Consider the following 19,705-nt stretch of genomic DNA (forward strand, 5'->3'; position numbering starts at 1 on the left):
ATTTTTGTCATCATTTTTGTATCTAAGTACCTTTCTGATTAAGGTTTTTAAAGTTCAAATCACAAATTCTGTTTTGATCATTTTTTTGCTATGTTGAGCCTTCTGAAGGTGAAACTTATGTTTTATTGAATATAATTATATTTATATTATATTTATATCAATATAAATATTGATATATTGATCAATATAATTATTGATACTAAGTTTACTCTTTCAGTCATAAAGCACCTAAGAGATTTAACATAACCATTAGTGTGTTCTTGGAATAATGTATTGATGGTTTTAATAACTTTATTCTTCTGAAGAAGAAAGTGCAAGGTTAAAAATGACACAAAAGAAGATTCTTGATTTTACATTAAAAACGCTTGATTTTTTTTCCTTAGATTACAATGAGAAGTTTCCTTAACTACTGTTTGTTTTAGAAACTGGAACAACTCAATCAATATCCAGATTTTAACAACTACTTGATTTTTGTTCTTACAAAATTAAAGTCTGAAGGTAAGTAAGGTTTGTATTGATTAAAAACTACTTGGAAAGATCTTCAAGACCTGTTAAAATAGGCTGAGTGATACTCATATCAAAGGCTTGCATTTTGTAGTAACCACTGCTTTACATTGTGGAATGAGCAAAGTATTCAGATGTTTAATAAGCATTAGGTTGTTAGGTGGGTGTTTTTATAATAAGTTCCCTCGTATTTTGTGAATGAAAAGGGTGTTGCAAAGTTGGCTTTGGTATTTTAGCTTGAATTCTTGTACATGAATGTCATAACTTTAATATACCAATTGAATGTAGGATTTGCTAAAAACCGAATGTATGTGGATTCCTAGAAAACCATCGAAAGTTCATATAACCAAAATGACTTACAGTCCTATCACCCAGAGAGATTTATTATATTACTCTTGATTAATCCTACAGTCTTCTATGGCTGTATACTATTTTTAAAATCTAACTAAAACTGGAGTCATTCTCTTCATAAACTTTTGTGACTTAACTTTCTAACCGTATACTGAACAGTATAATGAAAACAACAGAGTCAAAAAAAAAAAAAAAAAAGAAAACAACAGAGTCAAGTTTAAATTACTTTTATGGCAATTCAGAGCCTGAAAACTAGTTTTATTTTATTTATTTTTAAATCAGTTTTATTTTTTTAAATGATAATGGTCATTTGATTGTTTCTGATACAGGTCATGTGTCCCAGTAGACTTTATTCGTTTCACAAATACCATTGAGTACCACTTCGTGTCCAGGCTTAGGGACAATAAAAGTAAACAAAATAAGAGTCTTTGCCCTCATGGAACTTATATTGTAGTGAGAGGTGTTCTTCATAGTATTATTTGAGTATTGAAGATTCCCTTCCTGGAACATTGTCAAACACCCAAAAGGCACAAAAATACGATTGAGCAATTGATTGGACTCTAAATGAAAACACTATACCCTGTTCAGTGATGGGTGTTTTAGAAGCCATGGGGCAATTAGTTTTGTTTGTTTGTTTGTTTGGTTTTTTGTTTGTTTGGTTTTTTTTTTTAGAAGAAGAAAAAAAAAATCAGGGCACTTGGGAGTTGGGAAGTAAGTCTTAGACACAGATGCTGATTCAACTGTCTTGCTTTTTTTCAGCTACATAATGCCTGCATTAGACTACCAGACCATCGTAAGGGTTCAACTCCAAGGCTCTAGGGGGTTAATGGCCTTCATGTGTAGTAAAATCACACTAATTTTTTTTTAAGATTATTTTGTTTATTTTAGAGACTGTAGGCGCATGAGTGGAGGGAGGGGCAAATGGGAGGGGGAAAGAGAATCCTTAAGGAGGCTCTCAGCTGACCACCCAGGGCTCTATTCCAGGACCCTGAGATAATGACCCGAGCCAAAATCAAGAGTCAGCAGCTCAACTGAGTGAACCACCCAGGCGCCCCTCACTGATCTTGTATTTATTCAGATTTTGGTGATTTATACAGTACTGTGATTTGTTTTTAATTTTTAAAATTCTAGTTAATTTTAGGGATTTTAATTTTTGATGACGGGATTAAACCTAAATCTAGGTTTTAAGAAACGAGGAGTTTCTTCAGTATATATTTAAATTGAGCAATTACTATTCCTTGTTTGTTAAATATACTTGATACTTTGTTTCTTAATACGGAGATTATTTTTCCTACATACTAGTTTATAATCAAATTAGTGTTTACTCCTTTTTTTAAAAATTTTGATATTTAGTAAATGAGTTTTTCTAACCTAATTGTTTGACTTGGAAATTTTAAACTTACTTCCACCAAACCATCTATTCTGTGGTCAGTGTGCACATCCTAAGTTCCAAATGTTAAAGATTGTTAAACTGCTTTATTCTTTCTTAAAGCGTTTTGGGAATGTCAGAGTAAGTCAGAAGTATTTTTGAATTCAAATAGCAAGAGGTTGGGTGTAACTACCTCTAAGGCATTAGTCATTATTTCTCAAAGGACATAGTAGGAGCTTAGCATTAGTATGAGAGTTAATATTTATTCTTGTGTCTTATTTGGAACACAAATTTACTGTGTCTAGTTTTCTATTAAAACTGGCATTGGGGTCATCATATTAGTGTGGGAACATAAAGGACATCTTTAGATGGAAATGCTTATTTAGTAATATCTTCGCCATCCCCTCTTAGGAATTTGTTTACACTGAATCATGGAATAAAATTTTAGATCTGGAAGAGATCTCAGAGATAAGCTCATCTAATAGCAAATTGAGGTCCAATAAAGTAAATTAGCCTTAACCTTTTTTTAAAAAAAGAAATGGTGGACTGGTGGCTTCTTGGATTTACGGCAGGATATTTCTTAACTACAACAAATATTTTAATATAAAATAATTGATATTTTTTATTTTAAGCCACTTTTGTATTGTGACTTATTAAAAGTCTTCATCTCATAGCATTTATTGTAAAAAGTGTGTATCTTTTAAACACGTACCATTTAAAATAAAATTGTATGAGTGAATTAGTAAAGGCTAACTTAAGAAAATAGGATTATTACTTAAATAACTGGTTACTTATTTTATGGTAGTTTTAAACTTGGAAGAGAACTTAGAACTGTTTTTGTTTCATTTTAAGTTACTCATTGGGATGGGTTGTAATTGAAACCGTTTTTAGACAGTGACAAAAGATTTTAGGGTATGTTGTTGTGGTGGCCCCAGTAGGGTTTATGTACAGAGAAACTTTGGTATCCTCTTGTGTCTCTGTATGTTTCACCCTTAAATGATTCAGTACCAATCAGATTCTGGGAACATACTGCAAACTACAGCAGGCTGGTAGTATCTTTTTTTTTTTTTTTTTTTTTTAAATAGGGTTTGTAAAACCAGTAGTGCTATAAAGCCTATTCCATTCACCGCTCCAGCTCTTCATGTCTTCTAGTCCTTTGTGGAAGGTGGCAATACTATAGAATGCACCAAGTGTAGGCTTGAGCCAGACTCCTGAGGTTCATATTTTGGCTTCCCCACTTAATAGCCTTGTGTGACTTTGGCAGACCCGTCGGTTTGTTCATTTGTGCAGTGGGGATAATAACTCCTGTCTCAAGAGGTTGTGAAGATTAAAAGCACACTAGTTAGAATGCACTTAGCAGTGTTCAGTACCTAATAAACATTCAGAAGATATTAACTGTTGTTATATTGGTGGTGATATCAATCGGTAAAGCATCAGTTACATTCTACTGGTATTAAAGTTCTTCTTAAAAATTAGTTAACACCCGTCTGTGGACTGAATTTTTTTATGTAAATTCTGTTTTTCTGGAAATTTAAAAATTGTTTTACCCTTTTTTTTTTTTTTTTAGCTCAGAGTCAAGTGAAAAACATGATATAAATGAACGCCATTTATTTTTATATGAAGGTGATCCCGTATATTCTTTGTCCACCTAATTTTTTAATAGGATACTTTTAGTCACTAATACTTTCAGATCTGTAATTTGATGTATATATCAGGTTCCAATAAAGCTTGAGTACAGTGGCCATATATAAACTAAATTAACTCTTAAACTAAGTCAGTGGTTCTCAACCAGGTGCAATTTGGCCCCCCTCCCCTTGCCAGCCGCCCCACCCCTCCAGCAATCCGGACACTATCTAGAAACATTTTTGTTGTCACAACTTGGGAAGGTGATACTGGCATCTATGGCCAGGGGTACTACTAAACATCTTAGGGCGCGCACAGAACAATACCCAACAGAATTATCTGACCTAAAATGTCAGTAAAGCCAAGGTTGAGAAACCCTGAACTACAAATCATGGAGCTAATCTTTTGATAATCATTTGTGATACTTTTTTTTTTCCTGGTTATCGCAAAATTACTGGAATGTTGCAATCAATTTTTTGATAGAAGTATTTGAAACATTAACTACACTTTGAAATGAAAACTACTTTAAAACTCAGTAGTATTATTTTATTACAGATGAACCCACAAGATCATTGAGTGGTCTCATATTGAAGAATAACGTGAAAGCACATTTTCAGAACTTCCCAAATGGTGTAACAGACTTCATTAAGAGTGAATGTTTAAACAATATTGGCGACTCCTCTCCTCTGATTAGAGCCACTGTAGGTAAGTTACAGTGTTAGAGTGGTATGGCTTATCCTGTTTTTAACTGGGTGGTTTTTTGAGATGATAGATTATTCTCCTAGGAACTTTTGTCATCCCTTTCATGTTGGATTTTGAAGGGGGGACTTTTTCATTGCCACTTTTAAATAAATGCTTTGGAAATAACACTCGTTATTGTAGTGAAATCCCTTAATTAGTGAGTCTAGAGTCACTGATAGTAGCTTAATCAAAGTTTATTAAAGTGGGGCATTAACAGATGATATTAATTTAGGACTACTGCCTTTTCTTTGAGTTCCTCATTATCTGACTTCCTTGTGTAATGCATGGGATATAATTTTCCAGTTTCACTTTCTTTACGTGGAAAGAAAACTTTGTAAAACAACTGGAGAATAGGATCTTAGGTTTCACTATCTCCTACCCTTGTTTTTAATATTTGCCTTGTCTATATCTAATTACAGCAAGTTTTGAGACTTTTCAGTGTTCAACTTGAGTAAAAACTACTATCGGTTTATGTAATATTGAATTAAAATGGTTAATTATGATAGCTGGTATAAATAGCTTTGGGAGTCAACACAACTGACTGTTGCTAATTTCTCTTTGTGGAAGCAGAGATAGGCAGTTGGAATCAAGTGGCCTACGAATGGACAGCCTTCAGTACACCATGGGACTTTATGCAGCTAAATTTTATGGAGACCCAGAACACTTGTGTTAATCTGGCAGGCTGGTTGAGTGGAAGTCAGTTAAGAACATCCATAAGGATTCAGTCATTTTCATTGAGAGTTCCTCACTTCTATATTTTTCTGTCTCATGGAGGGCATGTAAAGGCTCTATGACATCTCTCAAAATACACAGGTCTTAAACTGCCGTTACTAACACTGATTTATTTTTTTTTTAAGATTTTATTTACTTACTCCTGAGAGATACACAGAGAGAGTCAAAGACACAGGTGGAGGGAGAAGCAGGCTCGATGCAGGAAACCCAACGTGGGACTCGGTCCCGGGTCCCCAGGATCATGCCCCAAGCTGAAGGCGGCGCTAAACCACTGAGCCACCCGCGCTGCCCACTAACATCAATTTTAAATGGGATGAACGGAGGGGAGGTCATTTGTGATTTAAGGAAAGGGAATTATTCCTGGTTCATTCTGATGAACCTGCACATACCTTCCTAATGCGCTGCCAATCTTGACAGTGGGGAGAAAGAATGGTGAATGTGTGCCAGACACATCGATATAAATTTTTAATCTTACCTGTACATATTAGGGAGTTTATTTGAAAAGACTACATTTCCTTGACTGTGTGGTAAGCCATTAGACAAATTCTCCTGTTGAAGAATATATGGTCGGTTTGTAATTTTACTATTTGTGACTATCCTTTATGTGTGTTTATATAATAAGGGAAAGCTGCTGTGGAATTCCTAGAAGTGACATTACTGGGTCAGAGTGTTATGTTTAAATATTTAAAATTTTAGTGGGTATTGCTGAGCACACTGATTTTTCACTCTCATCTTTGTTGTGTACACAGAATTACAATTTTTCACTTTTTGCAGGTATATTAGGTAGTCGAAAGTCTTTGGGGAGGGGCACCTGGGAGGCTCAGTTGGTTAAGCATCTGACTCTTGATTTCAGTTCAGATTTTGATCTCAGGGTTGTGAGCTCCCTGGACATGGAGCCTACCTTTTAAAAAAAAAGAAAAAAAGGGATCCCTGGGTGGCTCAGCGGTTTAGCGCCTGCCTTTGGCCCAGGGCGTGATCCTGGAGTCCCAGGATCCAGTCCCACATCGGGCTCCTCTGCCTGTGTTTCTGCCTCTCTCTCTGTCTCTCTCCCTCTCTCTTCTGTCTCTTGAATAAATAAAATCTTAAATTTTTTTGGAGTGGATGAAATTATATGGGACAGTTACATTTGAATTTGTTGGTCTATTAACATTCTCTAGTGCTCTTCGGAAGAATATCAGTCTGTTAGTGACAAATTATAGCTTGGCATTTAATTTTTATTACTGCTTATTTTAAGACATTCTTTGTTTTCTTTAGGTAGTCCAGACCTTTCTTCCCCGCCTCCACCCCCAATTCTTAGAAATTTTAACTTTAGGAAAGAATAATTAGCAGGAAGGAGTAGCTCTACCTTTAGCATCAGTGCTTTTTTATCTTACTAGAAGACTGTTTTAAGTGGTATATCTTAAAAATGCTATCAGTCCATTGACCCTTACCATATAGTTAAGATTTTTTTCTAGTGCATAGTACACATTGGCCAACAACTTTACATTTTTTTAGTTCTTTGCCACTGGGAGCAACTTTCTCAAAACTAACTATGGAAAATTCTAAGGTAATTTATACATAAGCAGGATTCGCTGCTTAGTAATAATCATTGATTATTTACTGTATAGTATATGCCAAGCATTGTGTTTGGATATCTCACAATTCTCAAAATAAGAGAACACTTTTTTTCCCCGCTTTTACAAATTAGTATTTTAGAGTACATATAATTTGCCTACTATATAAGAGTTTATATAGATCTTAATTACGGTACTAAATGATCTGTAATCATCAAACTGTTTTATTTTACTCATGTTGAATTTGCTAAGGCAGAGGAAAATATTAACACAAACCCTTTGCGTTATTACTGTTTGTATAAACGCAAAACTTTTGTGTTATGTATTCATACATTAGCAAATTCATTAACTGCCACAACTCAGCTACACAACACACTTGAAACAATCCAGTGGGAGTGTGACATGATCAGTGAGCATGTGCCCCTCAGCCTCTTGGATCCAAGATCACCTTGCCAGTGATTCATCCTTGATCCTGTCAGTGGGAACTGGTGGAGGAGTTGTGTGGGTCTTTCCACCACCACCACCACCACCACCAGAAGGATTGTTGCACACGGAATTATCATCAGATAATGGCTCATTTGCTTTCACTCTCCCTGCCATGGTTTTGGCGGTGATCCTAGCTTAGGTCAGACAGCTGATTTTAGCTTTATGTATTTTTGTTAGCAACTGACAGACTCCTACTCATCCCCCAGTGGTAAGCACTGTTAATGTTTTGGTCCATTTTCTTTCTTCTCTTCTGTATACGACACTTCTGACCCTTGAACCGTGTGGGTCTGCTTATATAACATTTTCTTTAGCTTTACTGTAAAAACCATATAAATATAATACATAAAGTGTACGTTAATCGAAAATATGTTTATCGGCCATGTTATCCCTAAGATTTCCAGTCAGCTATTAAGTTTTGAGGAGTCGGGGTCCCTGGGTGGCGCAGTGGTTTGGCGCCTGTCTTTGGCCCAGGGCGCGATCCTGGAGACCCGGGATCGAATCCCACATCGGGCTCCCGGTGCATGGAGCCTGCTTCTCCCTCTGCCTATGTCTCTGCTTCTCTCTCTCTCTCTCTTTCTCTCTCTCTCTCTCTCTCTCTCTCATTAAAAAAAAAAAAAAAAGTTTTGAGGAGTCAACAGTTAACATGTGGATTTTCAACTGAGGTGGGGCCAGCCTCTATATGCCCCCTCCCCATTATTCAAGGGTCAGCTATAATTTTAATGAATGGGACTATTGTTATTATTGTTGTTGGGAAAGAGCAAGTTGTAGTCTTTGTAAACAGATAATTGTTAAAAATACAACATTTCTAAAATGTTGGAAAACAAGATTAGAAACCTGATTTATGCTGTGGTTTTTTCAACAAATGTGCTATGGCCAAAAGGGGGTCCTTGGTGAATGTTTTTATTTACATGTTTTGGAGGTCCTGGGCTGATTTGTTGGACCATTTAAATGAATGTGTGTGCACGCACGTGTGTGCATTCCTGTGATAGTTTCTAACATAAGATTTCCTAAAGATAACGTGTTTTCTTTCAAGGTATTTTGATTACAACCATAGCCTCCAAGGGAGAATTGCAGAATTGGCCTGACCTCCTACCAAAACTCTGTAGCCTATTGGATTCTGAAGATTACAACACTTGTGAGGTAAAGAAATTTGCTTCTTTAACATACTTCCTCTTCTCTATTTTTCTCATCATGTTGTATATTTGTAACCTTCCAAAATATAATTCCTCTGAGACCTACAACTTAAAAACTTAGAAGCAGAAGCCTCAAGTCCTTCTTATTTACATTAGTGACCATTTTTCTTCCCTGTTTTCTATAAGGATTGTTAATTCATAAAACCTCTTTACTATAATTGCTACAAAGAATTATAATCAGTTAATCCATTAATGTGGTATTTTTCGAAGATAGGCTTAAATTTACCAACGATGAGTACTTTTTTGCCTTCCCTAAATTGTTTTTGTTCCTCATACTTTATGACATGGCTAAAGTATATGTAATCTAGTTTTAATCATGTAGTAATTATGATCTTCTGTTTGCCACTGATAAGTGGTGACCTTTCCATGTGGAAAAGGGAGTCTGTATGGAGTTCTCACTTGCTACTGAGTATTTTTAAGAATCTCTTTGATTAGCAGGCCTCTAGTTTGTTTAGAAATCTGTTTTGAATGGAAACCATTTTAGTATTTTTTGCCTCTTTAAAGAAATAACCTAACAAAAAAAATCAGATGGGTCTTTTTCTTTTCTTTTCTTTTCTTTTTTTTTTAAGATTTTATTTATTCATGAGAGAGACAGAGAGGGTCAGAGACACAAGCAGAGGGAGAAGCAGGCTCCATGCAGGGAGCCTGATGCGGGACTTGATCCCGGGTCTCCAGGATCAGGACCCGGGCCGAAGGCAGCACTAAACCACTGGGCCACCCAGGCTGCCCCAAAAGTAGTCTTTAAAATCACACTTCTCGGGCAGCCCCGGTGGCGCAGCGGTTTAGCGCCGCCTGCAGCCCAGGGCGTGATCCTGGAGACCCTGGATCAAGTCCCACCCTTCCTGCATGGAGCCTGCTTCTCCCTCTGCCTTGTCTCTCTGCCTCTCTCTCTCTCTCTCTCTCTCTCTCTGTGTGTGTCTCTATGAATAAATAAATAATCTTTTAAAAAAAAACAAAAATAAATAAAAAAATAAAATCACACTTCTCCTTCCCTAAAAAAAAAATCTTATTTTCTCATATATACATTTTCCAATAATGCCTTTAGAAATACACTAAGATTACAGAAAAACTAAAATAATCTGTTCGGCCATCAAGTAAGAATTGAATAAAATTTAAATTGTGCTTTGGTATAGTGGTAATAACATGAAAGGAGGTCAAAATTTTTTTAAAAAAACAAGCATTTATCAAGAATTACAAAAAATTAAAACTGCAGTAAACATGAAATTATGGAGCTTCTAATAAGTTATATCTTAAAGTATTCTTCAGCTAACTGTACCATGAAAATAAGCCCTAGGTTTCTGCTGCTGATGGAATTATAAACAGTAAATTAGATGTTTGAGGTAATTAGTAGGTTGCATATTATATATAGGAGCTCTGGGTTGGCCCCTTTGGTGTAAAAATGGTTGTAGGGAAGTAGTTGGTAATTTGAATTTTCTGCCCTTCTTACGGATTTTGTCACCATTATCCAGCTAATGTTTTACATATAAGGAATTTTTTTTTTCTATTTTTTAAAGATTTTATTTATTTATTCATGAGAGACACAGGGAGAGAGAGAGAGAGGCAGAGACACAGGCAGAGGGAGAAGCAGGCTCCACTCAGGGAGCCCGATGTGGGACTCGATCCTGGGTCTCCAGGATCAGGCCCTGGGTTGAAGGTGGCGCTAAACCACTGGGCCACCCGGGCTGCCCTATAAGGAATTTTTTAAATGATTTTAAGATTTCTTTCTGACTTAAAATTGATAAGAATATTTCAGGAGAAGTTAACTTTTTGAATTAGATAATATTTATTGCAGTCTCTGCCAACCAGAATATTCTCTAATTTTAAGCCATTAAATGCTAAAAATGTACTAATATATATAAACTGAGATTTTAGATAACTCAGTGGCATAATGATTTCTGTCTTAAAATTGATGACTAAATTTATGGACTTTATGAGGCAGTATTTTATGTGGGCTGGGAACATTAATTCATACAAATGAGTCAATATTTCCTCAATTTCCTTTTAAAATGGTTTCTTTTTTAATTAATCCTAATAATATAAATGTCTTCCACAGGGAGCGTTTGGTGCCCTTCAGAAGATCTGTGAAGATTCTGCTGAGATTTTAGATAGTGATGTGTTAGATCGTCCTCTCAACATCATGATCCCCAAATTTTTGCAGTTCTTCAAGCACAGTAGTCCAAAAATAAGGTATCTATGTAGCCAATATTAAATTAATTTGTAAACTCTAAGCCTGACCACTTTAGTTTGCATTACCTAATACATTTGTGATTGGCAAAAGATAATGATATTCTACAAAGGTGAACTTCAGTAGTTGAAATTTATTCTTTTCATAGCAAAACCATGAAACATTAACTTTTTCTGATGAAATTTTCATTGTATACAGTAGTTCTCTACCTTCTAGATGGTTAATGACATTTGTTAATGATTAACAGGCATGCGTTTCAGGTCCTTTATGTAACAAGGCTGAAATTCATAGTGTTTTGTGGTGGTTGTGTTGTTTTTAATTTATGGATCTTGCCATGTACAGGTACCTTCATTTGCAACTGTGTTAAAAATTGCTCCAGTATGACATCTGGATTATTTAGTAATTGTAGATGAAGAGGTTTTTGTTTTTGTTTAAGATTTTATTTATTAAAAAAAAAAGATTTTATTTATTTATGCCTGAGAGAGAGAGAGAGAGGCAGAAGCAGAGACACAGGCAGAGGGAGAAGCAGGCTCCATGCAGGGAGCCCAATGCGGGACCTGATCCCGGGACCCCAGGATCACGCCATGGGCTGAAGGTGGTGCTAAACTGCTGAGCCACCAGGGCTGCCCTAGATTAAGAGTCTTACATCTAGTTAATGTTTTGAGCATGAAGGTGGACGATTTTTGAATACACTCTGAAACCAGTAGGCCTGCTTGGCCAGAAATTAACCATGGCCTGTTTTGTTTTCCTCTATATTTATAGTTTATTGCATAGTGCCTAGCATATAGTTGTTAAAATATTTAAATATTTAAATATTAACCTTTGGCCAATTTGATTATCATCTATTATCCTATCAAGCTATAATTACGATGATGCTTTCGCACTATCAAAGTATGTAAGACTCCTGTTACTTCACCAGAGGTTCCCCCAACTGTGCCGTATGTTTTTTCCCTCCTCTCCAATTAACATATTTTAATCTAACTTGTCTTTTTTGTTTGTTATTGTGTAAGAGTCATTGCTCTTTTGTTTTTTTTGAGTCATTGCTCTTGATTGTTGCTTTGATTTTGTTGTTTCCAGTTGTCAGTGCTTCGTGCTTTTGTGTAGAATAATCAAAAACCATATTACTATTTAAAATAGAAGTTGTGCAGAATCCTAGAGGCAGTTATTTAAGGATAGCCAACAGCAGGAACCTAAATGCATACGCCATTAACTGTTAGTTTAGATGTCCTTTGGAGCTTACTCCCAGATTCCAAGCTGTATTCAAAGGATTATGTTTTCAAAAGTGTGAACAGAGGGTAATCAAGAATCTTTTTCTTGCTTAAATCCTCTTTAGTTCTTTTTTTTTTTTCTCAATTTTATTTCAGTTACTTTTTATCTTAGGTGGTACTTAATACAGTGTGGTTCTCAGAGAAGGAACTTAATAGCTGGTCATTTATGGTAGTGTCATTGAAGTAAATAGTAACATTCCCAAAATAAAATGTTACTCTTTCCAAAATAGTTAACTAGATAGAGTTCATGTTCCCTAGGAAGTTGTTATTTAATCTTTGAATTAAGGTGATGAAAGAAAGTGTAATTTGCATACTTCTAGGAAACTCAATTTTTGGTGACCAGTTCTTAGCATTAAAAGTAAACATGTTCTTTCATCTCAAAATCACTACTGAACTTTTTTTTTTTATTGGAGTTCAATTTGCCAACATTTAGCATGACACCCAGTGCTTATCCCGCCAAGTGCCCCCCTCAGTGCCCATCACCCAGTCACCCCAACCCCCCTGCCCACCTCCCCTTTCACTACCCCTTGTTCGTTTCCCAGAGTTAGGAGTCTCTCATGTTTTGTCACCCTCACTGATATTTTCACTCATTTTTCTCTCCTTTCCCTTTAATCCCTTTCACTAATTTTTATATTCCCCAAATGAATGAGACATATGATGTTTGTCTCTTTCCGATTGACTTATTTCACTCCACATAATACCCTCCAAGTCCATCAACGTCGAAGCAAATGGTGGGGATTTGTCGTTTCTAATGGCTGGGGAATATTCCATTGTATACATAGACCACAGCTTCTTTACCCATCATCTGTCAATGGGCACCGAGGCTCCTTCCACAGTTTGGCTATTGTGGACATTGCTGCTATAAACATCGGGGTGCAGGTGTCCCGGCGTTTCCCTGCATCTGTATCTTTGGGGTAAATCCCCAGCAGTGCAATTGCTGGGTCGTAGGGCAGATCTATTTTTAACTCTTTGAGGAACCTCCACACAGTTTTCCAGAGTGGCTGCACCACTTCACATTCCCACCAACAGTGCAAGGGGTTCTCCTTTCTCCACATCCTCTCCAACATTTGTGGTTTCCTGCCTTGTTAATTTTCCCCATTCTCACTGGGGTGAGGTGGTATCTCATTGTGGTTTTGATGTGTATTTCCCTGTTGGCCAGTGATGCGAAGCATGTTCTCCTGTGCTTGTTGGCCATGTCTCTGTCTTCCTCTGAGATTTCTGTTCATGTCTTCTGCCCCATTTCATGATTGGGTTGTTTGTTTCTTTGCTGTTGAGTTTAATAAGTTCTTTATAGATCTTGGAAACTAGCCGTTTATCTGATACGTCATTTGCAAATATCATCTCCCATCTGTAGGTTGTCTTTTAGTTTTGTTGACTGTTTCTTTTGCTGTCCAGAAGCTTTTGATCCTGATGAAGTCCCAGTAGTTCATTTTTGCTTTTGTTTCGCTTGCCTTCCTGGATGTATCTTGCAAGAAATTGCTGTGGCCAAGTTCAAAAAGGGTGTTGCCTGTGTTCTCCTCTAGGATTTTGATGGAATCTTGTCTCACATTTAGATCTTTCATCCATTTTGAGTGTATCTTTGTGTCTGGTGTAAGAGAATGGTCTAGTTTCATTCTTCTGCATGTGGATGTCCATTTTTCCCAGCACCATTTATTGAAGAGACTGTCCTTTTTCCAGTGGATAGTCTTTCCTGCTTTGTCGAATATTAGTTGACCATAGAGTTGAGGGCCCATTTCTGGATTCTCTGTTCTGTTCCATTGATCTCTGTGTCTGTTTCTGTGCCAGGACCACACTGTCTTGATGACCACAGCTTTGTAGTACAACCTGAAATCTGGCATTGTGATGCACCCTGATATGGTTTTCTTTTTTAATATTCCCCTGGCTATTCAGGGTCTTTTCTGATTCCACACAAATCTTAAGATGATTTGTTCCAACTCTCTGAAGAAAGTCCATGGTATTTTGATAGGGATTGCATTAAACGTGTAAATTGCCCTGGGTAGCATTGACATTTTCACAATATTAATTCTTCCAATCCATGAGCATGGAATATTTTTCCATCTCTTTGTGTCTTCCTCCATTTCTTTCACAAGTGTTCTGTAGTTTTTAGGGTATAGATCCTTTACCTCTTTGGTTAGGTTTATTCCTGGGTATCTTATGCTTTTGGGTCCAATTGTAAATGGGATTGACTCCTTAATTTCTCTTTCTTGTTAGTGTATAGAAATGCCCCTGATTTCTGGGCATTGATTTTGTATCCTGCCACACGGCTGAATTGCTGTATGAGTTCTAGCAATCTTGGGGTGGAGTCTTTTGGGTTTTCTATGTACAGTGTCATGTCATCTGCAAAGAGGGAGAGTTCGACTTCTTCTTTGCCAATTTGAATGCCTTTTATTTCTTTTTGTTGCCTGATTGCTGAGGCTAGGACTTCTAATACTATGTTGAATAGCTCACTACTGAATTTTAAGAATATAGAATGAGGCAAAGGAATGAGCTATTGAAAAATCAGAACTATTTTATTTTTTAAATCGTACCACAGGTACGCAAAGTTGGGTTATGATTTTTATTTTTTATTTTTTTAAAGATTTTATTACTTATTCATGAGAGTACACAGAGAGGAGACAGAGAGACAGAGGCAAAGGTGGAGGGAGAAGCAGGCTGCATGCAGGGAGCCCGGCGTAAGACTTGATCCGGGGTTACCAGGGTCATGCCCTGGGATGAAGGCAGGCGCTAAACCGTTGAGCCACCCAGGCTGCCTGGGTTATGATTTTTAGCTCATAACATTGTCATCATGGCCCACTTCCATTTAGTCTTCAATTACTTATTATTTTTAACAATAAGCACTCAAATCTGCCACCCTGAACAAGAGCTGAGGTCTTGAGGACCATAACCCACATCTAATCCCAACTTTTTCCTTCTCTTACATTGCTAAAAAATAAGTTTACTGCGTATAGATATAAAGGGTATGTAGGTCTTTGTTTTTAACTTTATAAAAATATTGTACTGAATTTGATCTGACTTCTTAAATTTAATATTATGTTGCTAAGATTCATCCATATTTTGTCGTTATAGCTCATTTGTTTTGACTATGGTATACTACTAGGCATGACGATTACACTATTTACTCATGCTCTTTCCTCAACCCTCCTCTCCGCTTCTGGCCTTTGGGTGGCTTCCAGGTATTTGCTGTTGTGGATAGTGGTGCTGAAAGCATTTATTTGGTTGTCTCCTTTGGTCTATTTGCAAGAGTTTCTCTAGGAAGACCTAAAATTTTGGGGGAGGAGCTTCTGGGACATAAGGCAAATAACAAGGAGAGAACCACCAGAATTGTCCAGAGCGGTTGCATCAAATAGTACTATTAACAAAGCACAAGATTCTCGGGATGCACACATTCAGCCTTTAGTATTGTCATATATTTTAGTTTTTGCCAGTCAAATAGATTAAAAATTGTGTTTTGTTATTAAGTCAGTGGTTTAATTCTCTGTCATTAGTCATGTTGAACATCTTGTCATAGGTTTATTGGCTGGCTGTGGTACCTTTTTGTCTTTTTCTCTTGGGTTATCAGAAGAGGCAAACAGGACAGACGATAAAATTCCATGATGAATACTGTGGAAAAGTAATGAGACTAAGGGGTTAGACTGTGATTCACAGGTATCGTACATACGTTTTCTGTAAAGGTAGCATGTGCAGAGACTCTGAACAAAGTAAAGTAGCAAATCTTCGAAAGGTCAAGGAGAAGGACATTTAAAACAGGGAACAGCAAGTGTAAAGGCTCTGGAGTTGGGGACAAGCCTTTTACAGTGACAAAAGAAGAAAGCTTTGTGTAGTACAGTAAGAAATGAAGTTTAGGAGAGCAGAGTAACCACATTATAATGGAATGTCTAGGTCTGTAGTCCGCAAACTGTGACCCATGGGGCCAAATTCAGCCCATAATAGGAGCTAAGAGTGATTTTATATTTTAAAAGGTTGTGTTTGGGGAATGGGGGATGAAGTGCCACAGAGGTCTTAGAATATTTGCCATCTGAGTTTCTGTAGGAAAAGTAGATTATGGTGGGGTTTTTTTATTTGTTTTTTGGAGTAATCTGAACAACGGTGTGATGTGATATTCATGTGTATCTAAAAGGTTGTGGTAGGGTTTGGTATAGCAGAAGTTAGCCAGTTAGAGCCCGTTGGAGTAATCCTGGTAGGAAATTATGGCTTGGACTAGGGAAGAAGTGAGGTTGGTAAGAAGTGATTGGATTATGGGTGTGTTTTTAAAGGTGGTGCCATTAGGAATTGCTGTGGAGTTGAATTGGCTAGATCTAAACATAAAGATCGGAGAGTTTTTCTCATTTTTAGTTTTAAAAGGAATAAATATAAACTCACTATTTTAAAATCTGTACGTATATAAAATAAATTTCCATTATGTTTCCATCCGCCTTCCCACTCTTCAGAGGTATCCACTATTAAAAATGTGCAGTGTCCTTTCTGACACATTGTACTTTCAGAGAAGTACTAACAATGTTCTAGAACCTGTGTTTTTCACTTAATATTCATATTCTGTGTTGAATATACAAAGTTTATTCTTTTAAGAGTATGTATTTGTGTATATATGTACATATGTATGAATACATATATTTATAGCTATATGTACACCATAATTATTTTATGGAGGAATATTTTAAGTTCCTGTCAGTCTTCTGTAAATAGAAAAAAGCTGCAGTGTGCATGTGTTAAATTTTAAATTTTGTTTCTAGGTCTCATGCTGTTGCATGTGTCAATCAGTTTATCATCAGTAGGACTCAAGCTCTGATGTTGCACATTGATTCTTTTATTGAGGTAAGATTTGTCTCCCTCTCCCCCCCACCCCCTTTGGTTTTAGCAAAGTTAGATGTTAAATTATTTCTGGTAGTATTAAAATTGGATATAGTGTAGACTTTGTGACTTTTGTTGACTTATATTAAAGCATTTTCCTTCTGTTAAACTTTTTAATGTACAATACAAACATTGATTATGGTATGTGGGTGTTTAATATCTTGACTAGAGATTTTTTTATTTGAATATACTATTCAAATTCCAAATATAAATTGAATCTCCCAGTTCACTTTAGTATTTGAAATATAAAACATCAGTGAATCTGAATAATCTTAACAAAGAATTTGAAGGCACAGACTAAACCATTGTAGAATTAGAGGTGTCAGGAAAAAATTGACTCTTAAATCTCAGCAAGTGTTTCTAAAGACCCTTTTATACCTTATACTTTATACCTAAAAGCAGAAAGACAACGTAAGCATGTTTTTCTGGCCATAAACCCTAAGCAGTAGAATTCTTCAGAACTACTACTACTTGGTAACAGCAATCGTAAACAGGTTGGTTTTGTTGTTGTTGTTTAAGATTTTATTTATTCATGAGAGAGACAGAGAGGCAGAGCCATAGGCAGAGGGAGAGCAGTCTCTATGCAGGGAGCCTGATGTGGGACTTGATCACAGGACCCCGGGGTCACGCCCTGAACTGAAGGCAGACGCTCAACCACTGAGCCACCCAGGCGTCCTGTGAACAAGTCATTAAAATTCTCTAAGCACTTCACTTATATTTTCATTAAATGAAAGTCTATTCCTTCAGCTTTTTTTTTTTCTTTTAAGACTTATCTATTTATTTTTAGAGAGCCAGCTTGGGTTGGAGGAGGGGGCAAGAATCTCAAGCAAACTTCCTCTGAGTTGCTTTGGTTGTCTCCTTTGGTCTATTTGCAAGAGTTTCTCTAGGAAGACATAAAATTTTGGGGGAGGAGCTTCTGGGACATAAGGCAAATAACAAGGAGAGAACCACCAGAATTGTCCAGAGCGGTTGCATCAAATAGTACTATTAACAAAGCACAAGATTCTCGGGATGCACACATTCAGCCTTTAGTATTGTCATATATTTTAGTTTTTGCCAGTCAAATAGATTAAAAATTGTGTTTTGTTATTAAGTCAGTGGTTTACTTCTCTGTCATTAGTCATGTTGAACATCTTGTCATAGGTTTAGAGAGCCAGCTTGGGTTGGAGGAGGGAGCAAACTTCTCAAGCAAACTTCCTCTGAGTGTGGAGCCCAATGTAGGGCTTGATCTTACACCCATGAGATGATGACATGAGCCAGAATCAATAGTCTCACTGACTAAGCCATCCTAGGCACACACTCCCCACTCCCCAGCCCCAGTTCTTAAAAATTTTGGAGGCCATCCTGCTAGTATTCTTGTTGGGACAATTAAGAGAAAAGGGGGGGAATACTGTCATAATTTTTCCTCAAAACTTAAATTGACCAGCTTCTTTCTGATCATTTCTTACTGGTAGACTAGGAGTAGTAGCCATAAAGATCCTCTCGCCATTTAAAAGCTGAAACTAAAACATGAGTCTTCAGTATATTTACTGAGTCATACTCTGAATCAGACTCTGTGCTTGGTGCTAGGGATACATAAATTTTATGCCTACACTTTGGTGTAGAGGGTAGTGGATAATGTTAGAGGTCTTAGAATAAGACTACCTGAGTTCAAATAAAGCTCAGCCCTACAGCCGTTAACCTTGGGCACATAATTTAACTGATGTTTTCAGTTTCATCATCTGTAAAATGAGGCTAATAATAGATCTACCTCTTGGATTGTTAAAAAGATATTTGCTGTAACTAAATTAGAACAATGCCTGCTACAGAATAAGCAAGCGTACAGGTTAGCTACAGCTATTATTATTTTTAGAATTCGTAATTTTAGTAGTAGCTCTTCTTAGTATTTCACAGCTTAAAAAGGGAACAAGGATAGATATACCAAAATCTTACACAGAAATATAATTTAGAATAAAAGAAATAAAATTCTCTTCTGAAAGCTTTTGCATTCCACATGAACTTTAGCACTTAGCAAGTGGAGCAGAAACGTTTACCAACATTTTAAAATATTCCCATTGGTGTTAAATACCATGTTAACATTTCTTTGCTTCTTGGTAATCCTAAAAGATTCGAGCAGTTTTCCATCCTATAGGAGGAGTAAACCACCAGACACATCGTAGGCCCTCAAACCATTTGCTAAAAGAATCGTTTATTTCTTATTTTTTTTTCCTCAGGGGCAAATATTAAGTCTACTGAGTCTGACAATATTGAATGAAAAGTGTATTGGTTACTAACAGTGGCTAAGACCTACCTTGGCAAAGATAGATATTGTACTTAAGACAAAGATATCAGATTAAATAAAGAATGTGCATGTAAAACATTTAAAAAGGAAGTACAGAGTGTCAAATGCAGAGGCAGGACTTGGGGAAGTGAAGTTTTTAAAATTTTGCCACAATACTTCACATGCTGTCACATTTGATACTTGAATTTCTCCATTGTCTTACCCCCCTTGTAATAAGATTTCAGGTTCATCTATTTGGAGATGTGTCTGTGATTTTTGAGAAAAGATGGGACACATTGGATTTTTCCTGTCTTTTTAATGATCTTTTTACTACTTTGAAGTCTGTGCAGTTAAAGAAAAATTCAGGAATGAGAGGGGGAAGGCTGTTTTTTCTTCTCACATGTCCATTTTGCAACCCGTACAAAAGACAACTTGTTCTCCTAGTGGAGGCTGGTTGGTACAGTGAAATGAGTGTGGACCTAAAATTCCATGAAAACCATATTCAGATTCCCCCTGCCTAGCAAGTTACATAACTTCTAAACTTTTACTTTATCTGTAAAATTGAATAATAATGTCTTGAAGATGAAATGAA

General features: G+C 36.5%; 1 protein-coding gene across 4 annotated transcripts in view; it reads left to right on the forward strand.

The window, feature by feature from the left end:
* The window catches only part of TNPO1 (transportin 1), a 96,676-nt gene that overhangs the window by 37,016 nt on the left and 39,955 nt on the right, over positions 1–19,705 (forward strand). For all 4 annotated transcript variants that reach the window (XR_007407038.1, XR_007407045.1, XM_025448166.3 and 1 more), the window contains exons 3-7: positions 423–498; positions 4,403–4,552; positions 8,393–8,499; positions 10,606–10,739; positions 16,736–16,817. Coding sequence is in view for 2 of the 4 variants with exons in the window: in XM_025448166.3 (XP_025303951.1) it covers positions 423–498; positions 4,403–4,552; positions 8,393–8,499; positions 10,606–10,739; positions 16,736–16,817 (549 nt within the window). In the remaining 2 variants the exon portion in view is untranslated. The remainder of the gene's footprint in view (positions 1–422; positions 499–4,402; positions 4,553–8,392; positions 8,500–10,605; positions 10,740–16,735; positions 16,818–19,705) is intronic.

The sequence above is a fragment of the Canis lupus genome, chromosome 2 (genome assembly GCF_003254725.2).
Source record: "Canis lupus dingo isolate Sandy chromosome 2, ASM325472v2, whole genome shotgun sequence".
NCBI lineage: Eukaryota > Metazoa > Chordata > Mammalia > Carnivora > Canidae > Canis > Canis lupus.